This window comes from Camellia sinensis, chromosome 11, assembly GCF_055761805.1.
Source record: "Camellia sinensis isolate YWXY chromosome 11, ASM5576180v1, whole genome shotgun sequence".
Classification (NCBI taxonomy): Eukaryota; Viridiplantae; Streptophyta; class Magnoliopsida; order Ericales; family Theaceae; genus Camellia; species Camellia sinensis.
Genome location: NC_138971.1, coordinates 161,297,138 through 161,308,765, shown reverse-complemented (window position 1 = coordinate 161,308,765; position 11,628 = coordinate 161,297,138). Strand labels below are relative to the sequence as shown.

The 11,628-nt window shown below is 39.7% G+C and overlaps 1 protein-coding gene across 1 annotated transcript; it reads left to right on the top strand.

Moving 5' to 3' along the window:
* Positions 1 to 5,137: 5,137 nt before the first annotated feature.
* LOC114299529 (uncharacterized) lies at positions 5,138 to 7,017 on the top strand. Its single transcript, XM_082895615.1, has 6 exons — positions 5,138 to 5,426; positions 5,538 to 5,870; positions 5,929 to 5,965; positions 6,073 to 6,260; positions 6,357 to 6,716; positions 6,917 to 7,017. The coding sequence occupies exons 1-6, from the start codon at positions 5,138 to 5,140 to the stop codon at positions 7,015 to 7,017; spliced, it is 1,308 nt and encodes a 435-aa protein (XP_082751741.1).
* The last annotated feature ends 4,611 nt before the right edge of the window (positions 7,018 to 11,628 follow it).

Below are 11,628 nucleotides of genomic sequence, written 5' to 3'. Positions count from 1 at the left end.
CAAGCAGCCGTTGGAACTGGGCCCAGTGGGCCAAGGTAATAAAGTTAGGGCCTATGGTGGGGAAGTTAAGAGGCTCGTTGAGGAAGTTGATATGCTGGGCTCAACTTCTATAGGGTTTAAGGCCAATAATGAATTAGGGCATGATCCTAGGGTTGGTTTGGGGCTCCTACTATCTGGGCCCAGTTTGCCTTTTGCGGGTCAGGAAATGGATCCCCCAGTGCGACAGATTCTTAAATCCTTATGCGCCAGTGTGGGGGAGTACTGGCTGAAGACGGGCACGATAGCAGAGACGTCGGCGAGAATGGGGTAGGGGTCATCGCTGACGAAGGAGAATGGATTGCCGACGAGCCTTGGAAATGGGTCTTTCAATAAGTTAATGCTTTCTACCGAAGGCCTCGGCAGCGTCAGTATGGAAATAGGTCCAAATTAGATGGCGACGACGTCGAATGTCGAGGTAGGGATAGGGAGTCATCTAGACGACAAGGTGTGGGGAGGTATAGCGATCCTGGTTTTTCTTCTCTTTATGTATTGTATTCCAGACCCGGTTCCGTGGATGTGTTGTTGTCTCATTCTCATTTCCATCATTTACTCTTCGTATTTGAGTCTTGGGCTGTGTTGGGCAGGTTTGAAACAGGTTGGTTGTGCTTTGAAACCAAAAGTTGATGCCCAAATTTTGGCCTTCACGCTCGAGCGGGGCTTTTGACGCTTGAGCGGGCCCTTTGTTGTTGTTTCTCCGCTCGAGCGGGCGTTTTGACGCTCAAGCGTAAATTTCCATCTCCTAGTATTTTTCTCCGCAAGTCTTCGTACACTCGAACGGGAGTTTTGACGCTCGAGCATGACCCTTTGATTTTGTTCCTCCGCTCAAGCGGGGAGTTTGACGCTCGAGCGGGGACCATCACCTGCAAAACTTCTGTGAGTGTGCATCCGACGCTCAAGCGGGCGTTTTGATGCTCGAGCGTGAGTCTGTGTCTGACACTCGAGCGGGGGTTTCCACGCTCGAGCGGAGCGACTTGTATATCAGTCTGAGTTTCACCTTTTTAGATAACTTTTTGATTTCCTTTCTCTCTCTTACTTTTTCAAAACCTCCATTGGAGAGCACCTCTCTCTAAAACCCAACTTCTCTCTAGGTATTGATCTAGTTAGAGTGATCTCTCACCTTTGTCGCTTTGTAAAAAGTATTGTGCTTGGCGTGGGCTTCACTTTGATTCGAAAATTTCTTGATTTGGAGCACTTCGAGTTTTCTTCACCTTCTACCTTTGAGCTCCGAATTTGAGGTAGGGATAACTACTCATTCTTATGGTCTTTGACATAAATTTTTAGTCATTTTGATATAATGTTGATGTTGAGTGATTTTGGGTGTTAGGGTTTCAAATTGTATAAGGAGGGGTTTTGTTGTTTTGGTTCATAATGTGTATCTTGGGTCTTAAAATGATGTTGTTGTTGTTGTTGTTGTTGAGGATATTTGGGACCTTTGGGTCATTGTAGAGAAAAAGGGGGAGAAAGCCCTAAATTTTACTATGAGTTAATTTATGAAATTGAGTTGGAAATAAAGAAATTGGCTCATTATGTAGTAGAATGGTGGAGTTGGATTTAATAATCACTCACCTTTGAGAATTGTCGATAATTTACCTGTTGGTGCATTTATTATCTGTTTAGAAATAACTGCTTTGGGCTATCGGTGGAGAATAGTCTTGATTGTTGTAGACACTGCATGATGATTAGGTGAATTAAAACTAATCAAGTTGAGTATTTGAATACATGGGTGCCGAATCCCGCGGATGAAATTTCCGTAAAATGGCCATTCGAAAATAATCACACATGGGTGTCAAGTCCCGCAGATGCAATTTCCGTAAAATGGCAATCCGAAAACATCTATACATGGGTGCCAGATCCCGCGGATGAAATTTTCGTAAAATGGCATTCCGAAAACATCTACATATGGGTGCTGAGTCCCGCGGACGAAATTTCCATAAAATGGCCATAGGAAAATAATTACACATGGGTGCCGAATCCCGCGGACACGATTTCCATGAAATGGTAGTTTGAAGTATTGTTGGCTTAAGATGTAGTCTCGCTTAAGTTGTCTGGCCAGGTTCTGAGCCATGTTTATAAGTTGAGTTTTGTTAAGTGAAGGATTATGGAACTGGAATGTACTGCATGATTGGTTATATTAGTTAGACATTTATCAAGTATTAATGTTTTAGTTATTGCTCATATTATGTTTAGCATATCTCTACTGGGCATTGGCTCACCCTATATGGGACATCATTTTCAAGTACAGGTGTTATGCCACCTCCAAGGACGTAGCTTGGGAGGCTTGAGGCTATCTGATTCTTTTTTTTTTTTTGTTATTTTTGTTGTATTACATGTATATCAGGCCAAGGGCTTAATTTGTGTAGAGTTAGTACTCTCCTTTTTGTAACCAAGTGTTGGCTTGGAAAGTTGTAAGCCTATAGGGCATTTACTTTTGTTGTCAACATGTAATACATTTTGTAAGAATACTCTGATGATTATAATATGAAATCTCTTTTATTTATCGTGAATGTATGTTATGATGGGTTCTTTTTTGAGGGCGTTACAGGAGGGATGACAGTCGAAGTTGTCGACATGAGTTTGCCAATTTTGGAGACTGGGAGAGGCGAGCAAGGCTTGAACCAGGTGACGGTCTGTCTTGAGGAGCCATGGCTAAAGCCAAAACAGAGGATCAAAATAAATTGGCACTGGTATTACAGCCGTTGGCTGTAGATGGTGGCGACTAGGACGGACCGATGGGTCCAACACAGGTGCAGTTTGATGACAGCAATGTCTTGCGAAGGAATGAGGTACCTACAGCTGAGGACGTATCAGATTGGGTGCTGGAATGCATAACTGAGGTCAATCGGTTATTGGATCTGTCGTTCGAAGGACATGAGGAGGAAGCCTTACGTTTATTTTCAGTAGTTGAGGCATCGTGGCGAAACGGGTCTTCTAGTAAAGAAGTGGTTCCCGTGGCAGATACTAGTCGTAAAGGGAAACGAGAGTTACGAAATTTAGTGTGTTCCATAAATTATGAACAGGATGGAGCAAGGCCGGATCGTGATTCACAGAGACGTCAAGGGGATCTTTTGTTGTTGAAATGAAGTTAAAAATTATGTCTTGGAATGTGTGGGGATTGAATGATAGGGATAAACGGGTAGCAGTGAAGGCAGTCATGCGAAGTACAAAAGCTGATGTGGTGTGCTTGCAGGAGACAAAGATGGAGGTGGTGCATGAAATATGGGGAGGCAGATTTGTAGAATGGTTACATTTACAGATAGTGGGCACGGCGGGTGGTGTGCTGATCTTGGGATTCGAGGGTGGTTGTGAAGGAAGATGAGGAGATGGGCAATTTTTTAGTGTTTTCTCTATTTAGGTGTGTGGCGGATTAGTTCTAATGGGTGTTCACGAGAGTGTATGGCCCGGTGCGGAACGAGGATCGAAGGGAGTTCTTTTCAGAGTTAGAGGCTGTGGCATTTTCGTTGATCAGAGCCTTGGTGTGTGGGGGGTGACTTCAACATAATGGGGAGTTCTCGGGACTTAGGCTCCATGCAAAGTTTCTACTCTTCCATTGATGAAATGCAGCTGAATCACTTGTCGCTCCAAGGAAGGAGGTTCACTTGGTCGAATGGGCAGAGTTTGTCTCGAATTGATCATTTTCTGATTTCTAGCGATTGGAAGGAACATTTTTCAGATGTTGTTCAAATTTGCTTGTCTCGTCTAGTGTCTGATCATTGGCCACTTTTACTCGATAGTGGGGGACTCCCTAGTGGCCCAACGCCTTTCTGTTTTGAGAACATGTGGTTGCAATCAAAGGGTTTCTTGGAGACGGCCCGAGGGTGGTGGAATTCTTATGTCATTACTTTTGTTGTTAAAATCGTACGATTCGCGATTCGAATCATACAATTCGTTTCGATACACGTAGAAATCAATTCAAACAAGTAGATGGAATCGCAAATGGCACAGAATTGCAGCTGAATCGATCGATTCACGATACAAATCAATGAATCGCATAATTCCTTACAATCGCGGGTTGACCCAGTTTTCTCGGACCCAAAGGAAGAAAATTCGATTTTTGGCCCATTTTTTTTGCTTTTTCTTGGCAGAAAATGGGTCGCCTCGTCTTCTAAGAGCAAACGACAGTCCAACCAAGGTAACTCATGGTCTCTTTTTACTCCCAATAGACAAAACCCTAGAAAGATTCACCTCTCTGTTCGACGCAGTGCTTCGTGGTCTTTCTCACTGTTTGGTGGCCCCTTGCAGCTGGAATCTGCTTTGTGGCCCTTCGTCTTGTCTTCAAAGCTTTATTAAAGTTTGTCTCTTCTTGGGTCTTCAATTTTGTTTGAGTTACTACCAGACAAACTTCATATAGGTAATATAAAATGCTATATTAACTTTATACTTTTCTTTTTCCATTACTTTATTGTCTACTGTGGATTGTAGAAGCATTGAAGCTGCTGCTGTGCTAGGTGGGACATTAAAAAAATATTTTGCTTTCTTTAATGGATAAAAAAAATATGAAAAGGAAGAAAAAAAAAAGTGGGAAACAAGATCCGACATGGGACCATTGTACCTGTGTCAAAGATGATAATAGAATGCATTTGAGATGTAATTATTGTGGAAAAGATTACTGGGGTGGGGTGATTTGAATGAAAAATCATTTAGCCGGAACTCATGATAATGTTGGTGTTTGTAGTCAAGTTTCTGAAGATATTATGAATATGTCTTCACAATTGTTAAGTGGAAAAAAAACAAGACAATATTATAGATGTTGATTGTTTTGAAGAAAAAAATGTTGAGGGGAAAAGTAAAGGGGGAACTATGGATGCATATGTCACAAAGGGGAGGGCAAAGCAACAAAGTTTGAATCAAATGGTGAAGTAAAGACAGCCCGTGATTAGAGATATTTGTAGAGTCATTTATGGGCATGCATTGGCTTTTAATTTAGTGAAAAGCCCCTTATTTAACAAGATGTTGAAGTCGGTTGGTGAGTATGGTGCGAGATTGAAACTACCTAGTTATCATGAAGTGAGAGTATCTATTTTTGAAAAAAGAGGTTGATCATGTGAACACAAGTTTAGAAGTGTATAGAAAGGAATGGAAGAAGACGGGTTGCACTATAATGTCCGATGGAAAGTCTCGCTCTCTTACTAATTTCCTTGTTAATAATCCAAGTGGAACGGTGTTTATTAAATCAATAGACACCTCCGGTGCAATTAAAAATTCTATGAAATTATTTGAGATGCTTGATGACATTGTGAATGAAATTGGGGAAGAAAATGTGGTTCAAGTGGTAACCGATAGTGCATCACCCTATATAGGTGCCGGTAGATTATTGGAAAAGAAGAGGACTAAATTGTTTTGGTCCCCATGTGCAGCATATTGCCTTGACTTAATGTTAAGTGACATAGGTGAGTTAACGGTTTTCAAAGATACAATAATTAAAGCTAAGGAAATCGCTGTGTGCATTTATAGGCATGCTTAGGTGCTTGATTTGTTTAGAAAATGTACAAAGAATACAGAGTCGACAAGACCCGCGGTTACTAGATTTGCTACCACCTTCCTTACTTTAAAAAGTTTCCAAGATAGAAAGCTTCAACTTAGAGCTATGTTTGCATCAAAAGAGTGGGCTAGAAGCAGCTATTCTACATCTGTTAATGCAAAAAAGGCACAAGGAACAATCTTGGGAGATGTTAGATTTTGGAAAGCAATCAAGTATTGCTTAAAGTACGTGCTCCGTTTGGTGAAAAATTTGAGGCTTGTGGATGGTGATGCAAAGTCGGTAATGAGATTTGTTTATGAAGCTATGGATAGAGCGAAGGAAGAAATTGCTTCAAACTTGAACCATGTGAGGGGTAGATATAAGCGCATTTAGGAAATTATTGATACTAGATGGGATTTACAACTCCACAGGGCCTTTTCATGCTGCGGCATATTACCTTAATCCGATGTAAGTTTTTTTACTCTTTTTCTCTAATTATTTGTGTTGTATTGTGTGACTTATATACAAAATGTGTAATGGAATTTATTTATTTATGAAGTCATCTTTCTTTCTAGGTTTCATTATCAAGAAAACTTCACTGCAGATACAGAGGTGAAAATTGGTTTATTTAAAACCATTGAGAGGATATATCCGAATATTGAGGGTAGAGTGAAGGTTGATGAGCAATTAGAAACGTTCAAGAAAGTCGAGGATATGTTTGGTATGAGCATGGCTATCTTGACAAGGAAAAAGAAACGACACGGTAAATTTTTTGATTATGAAATTGTATATTCACAATTTCACAACAATTATGTTGGCATGCATTATTCTCTAACATCTCTTTATCATTTAATTACAGCTCTATGGTGGGAAAGTTATAGAGAAGAGTGCAAAGAGCTTCAAAAGCTAGCTATTAGAGTGCTAAGTCTTACTTGTAATGCCACCAGGTGTGAGAGAAATTGGAGCACTTTTGATCATGTGCACTCGAAGAAAAGAAACCGATTGAAGCATCAACGGTTGAATGCTTTAGTTTTTGTGAAGTATAACATTCAACTTGAGTTGAGGCAAATTAAGAGACAAGAAAGGGGTGAGACTTATGATCCTATTTATTTATCGGATATGGAATCTAATGATGAATGGATTACCGAGAAAGAGGATCCATGTCTACCCGAAAATCATTCATGGATGGACATCCAAGAGTGCTTCGAAGATGATAAAGGTGCAACAACTAGCAAAAACAGGTATAATTCTATATTTTAAATAAGTTAATTTCAAAGATTTAGTTTCTATATTTTCACATTTACTTGCTCATTCATAACCTTATTTAATTTTATTAATGTAGGACCAAGAAATTTAAATGCCACTGATAGAGGAAAAAGAAAAGTATTTGAAGATGATGATGAAGTTGAATTGATGAAGGTAGAGAAGAGAAAGAGGAAAAAGAGTTTGATGAAGTGACTATGGTAGATGATGATGAAGATGATGACTCTAATATTGACCTAGGAGATGATGAAGATTGAAATGAAGAAATGAAGGATTTTTGAAATTTTTAACTTTGTCTAATCTAACTTTTGTTTTGTATGGTCTCTTTTTGACACAAGTTACTTTACAAGTATAGATTAGAGTTCTGAAAAGTGTAGAACTTGTTAAGTTGTGAACTTTATTCATGATCATTCATTCATAAAATCATATTATAATGAATGTGGATTGCCATACATATATGTTGTGATATGAATTTACATAAATTGTATCATAAATACATAAATATAATATAGGACGATAGATCACGGTGGGGCTCGGACCCACATCTCTTGCCATAGAAGCGTCTTACCTATTTAGACCCCGCGATCATCATGTAAAATAACATTTTCATTACTTTAAATCTAAATATTTCATATTTATAATATTTAAGTATATAAATATGTTTTTTTATGTAATTTAGAAAAAGTAACTGAATCTTTACGATTCACGATTCGATTTGATTCGCGATTCGGTACATGGCCATTTTGATTCACGATTCGAATCTCGATTTGACAACTATGGTCGTTACAAGGTCGCCTAGTTGCATGTTGGCACAAAAGTTGAAATTGCTTAAAGGGAACCTGAAAAGCTGGAATAGAGAGGTTTTCGGCCGTCTAGAGGGTCAGCGACAGGCGATAGTGTCCTTATTATCTTTCTTGGATGAGTTAGAGGCAGACGGAGGCTTATCGCTGGATGATGTTGCCAGAAAGGAGGCGGCTAGACAGGATTATGTCCGCATTTCACACTTAGAGGAGGTGAGTTTCAGATAAAAGTCTAGGTGTATGTGGTTAAAGGATGGGGATCGTAACACAAAGTTCTTTCATCAGATGACTAATGCTCACCGTCGGATGAATCATATTAGTCAAATGCGGGTGGATGGGCATGACCTGGTTCATGAAGAGGAGATCAAGGGGGGGATTGTGAGTTTTTATCAGAATTTGTTTCGACCGCAAGAAGGGGAGTGACGGCCAGGGATGGTAGGGGCTCATTTTGATATGATCTCGATTGAGGAGAGTGTGGCCTTAGAGCAAGTCTTTACGGATGAGGATGTATTTTGGGCTTTGCGGGCCATGAGTGGAGATAAGGCTCCAGGTCCGGATGGCTTCACTATGGCTTTCTTTCAGCATTGTTGAAGTGTGGTTAAGGCGGACGTGATGGCGACATTAGAGGTTTTTTTCCTGACTGGGCAGTTTGAGGAAAGCCTTAATACGACTTTTTTGGTTTTGATTCTAAAGAAAAAGACGGTTGAGGACATCATAGACTTTAGGCCAATCAGTTTGCTTGGGAGTATATATAAACTGTTGGCTAAGGTGTTGGCAAATAGACTTCGAGGGGTGTTGCAGACAGTAGTGTCTGAATCTCAAAATGCTTTTTCGGGGGTCGGCAGATTTTAGATGTAGTCTTGGTGGCTAATGAGTGTGTGGATTCCCAAATCAGACAGGAGCGACCTAGTGTGATTTGCAAGTTGGACATTGAGAAGGTCGACGACAATGTGCGGTGGGAGTTTCATTTGTATGTTTTGGATCGTATAGGTTTTGGGGAGACTTGGTGTCGCTGGATTCAGTTTTGTATTTCTATTGTGCGATTGTCTATTCTGGTTAATGGTACTCCAGCAGGGTTCTTTCAGACATATCGAGGTCTTCGTCAGGGAGACCATTTGTCACCACTATTGTTTATTCTAGTGATGGAGGCCTCAAGTAAATTGTTGGGAAACGCAAGTCGTGAAGGTTTGCTGGAAGGTTTTATGGTGGGGTCTCCCTCAGGAGCATCTATGAGTGTTTCCCATTTGTTGTACGCAGATGATGCGCTAATCTTTTGTGGGGCGGTGGAAAAATAGTTGGGTTACTTGTTTTGTTGTGTTTCGAGGCTATCTCAGGCCTTCGGGTGAATTTGAGGAAGTTTGAGATGATTCCAGTGGGTAAGGTGGAGGGATTACATGTGCTAGCAGCGATGCTGGGCTATAAGGTGTCCATTTTGCTAGTGACTTATTTGGGTTTGCCGTTTGGGGTGTCGTTTAAGGCTCATGGGGTATGGGACGGGGTTGTGGAGCGAATTCAACGACGGTTAACAGGTTGGAAGAGGCAATATCTTTCAAAAAGGGGAGGGTTAACTCTGATCAAGAGTATGTTGAGCAATATCCCGACATACTTTATGTCTGTGCATGTTATTCCAGTGTCTGTGGCGCGACAGATTGAGAAGTTACAAAGGGATTTCCTATGGGGCAGTGGGGGTGATGATTTTAGTTATCACTTGGTGGATTGGGGGCAGATTTGTCAACAGAAAGTGGCAAGGGGGTTAGGGGTGAAGAGTTTGGTGACTTTTAATAGAGCACTGTTGGGAAAATGGTTGTAGCGCTTTGCTTGGGAGCCAAAGCAACTGTGGCGAAAGGTGGTGGCTGTTAAGTATGGGGTCACTCAAGGGGAGTGAGGGTCAGGGATGGTGATGGGTTCTCATGGTTGTGGGTTATGGAAAGGAATTTGGTTGGGGAGAAGGGAGTTTTGGGATAGGGTGGGTTTTCGGCTAGGTGGTGGGGTGAGAGTGCATTTCTGGAATGATAGGTGGTGTGGTGTGGTGTGGATTTGCTGGAGGATCACTTTCCTTTGATCTTCATCATTATGAGAGATCAGGAGGCTATGGTGGCGTCTTATTTCAGGGGTGCGAAGGTGGTGGTCTAGGACATTATGTTACGGCGTCAGGTTCAAGACTGGGAGGTTGATCAGATGGTGAAGTTATGGGACTACTTGTATGGGTTGGGTGTGACTGGGGTGGGGGGAGGATGTTTTGGGATGGAATGTCGGGGCTAAGGGGTGTTTTTCGATCTCGTCATTCAATTGGAGCATGGTAGGGGAGGTGAGATAGGATTTCTCTTGGAGGAGTGTTTGGGTGCCAGGAGTTCTATCTAAGGTGGTTTTCTTTATGTGGACGGCGGCTTTGAGTCGCAATCTCACAATTGATAATTTGATGCGACGTTGTCACATTCTAGTAAATCGGTGTTATATGTGTTGTGCAAATGCAGAGTCTGTGGATCATTTGTTCTTACATTGCCCGGTTACATTCCGTGTGTGGGGCTTGGTGTTCTCTCTTTTTGGGATTGTTTAGGTTCAACCGTGGAGGGTGGCGGACATGTTGTGGTGTTGGCACAGGGCTCGAGTTGGTCGTCGACGACGACTTGTGTGGTATTTGGTTCCTTTTTGTTTGATGTGGTTAGTTTGGTTAGAACGTAATAGATGCACGTTTCAAGAGATTCATCGCACAGTTAGTTAGCTTGAGAGTCTTCTTCTAGCTATTTTATATAGTTGGTTAGAGATGAAAACTGATCCGGATATGTTTGGTTTTTTAGAGTTTTTGGACGAGGTTATAGGTTAGAGGAAGTGTTTGGTCCTCTTTGGGGTTCTTGTATTCTTTGCATCATCTTGATGCTTTCTCAATAAAGTCCGCATCTATGAAGCACGGATATTTCAAATAGGGAGACGTATTCGTATCGTATCCGTGTTGGATACCGATACTCTTTGGATACTTACGGATACGTATCAGATACTTATTAAAAGTATCGGATATTTCTTAATTAATTTTTCATTAATTTTGAAGTATCGGATATTTAGTTTTGAAGTATCGGATACTCCAAGTCACGTATTACTCCTTTTACAAAATTAGAATTGTATCATTTCTTGTATAACATCGTAATATAATATAATATAATTGTAAGGATAAATAGAATATTTTTACAATACTTTGCTTAGTTTTTTTTTTTATTTATAAAAATAACATAATAAGCTAAAGTAATAAAATTCATCAAATTGACATATCTTTATTGTATCATGCATGTCCCCTTTAACTACATAGAAATAAGGATTAATAAGATAATATAACAATAGTAAAATTAAATATCAATAAATGAATAAGTAAATGAACTTGCATAGAATATTTTTGACTAATGCAAAAGGAAAAAAACATAGGGTCACGTTGTAGATTGTTTTGATGTTATAATAACATATTAAACTTGATATTGAAATGAAATATTTGTAAAACCTATTAAAAATTTAAAAACTAAACTAGCTACTGACTTAAATTAATATCTAATTCCTAAATATTAGTATTTTGCATTATAAAGTTACTGTGATTTGTCAACATTCTTGAGTTTATGTGTAACTCACTGCTAATAATTTTTTATTTTTTTTATTTTTTACAAACGTATCCTACTTCTTTAGGTATCGTCGTATCCGTATCGTATCGTATTCGTACCTCGTATCTGTATCCGTGCTTTCTAGGTCCACATACTAATTTATCAACAAAAAAAAAAAATTAACTGTGATTACATATATTAAAAAATGAAAAAACTTAAAACACAAAATTCTTGAATTCTTTAACCATATTGTGCATCTCTCCAAGTAATTTATGACCTAAAAAATGAAAACACAAATTAATTCAGAGACCGCTAGAAACATATGAATAAACTTACTATTTGTAGAGATTGTTCTAGTCTTAGAAAAGATAAATTCGAACATTTTCTTATCACACTAACTCTTCATCTCCTACATCAACATAAAAGAAAGAACCAGTTTGACTATCACTAGTATAAAATGTTTGGATTACCATATAGATATGACATA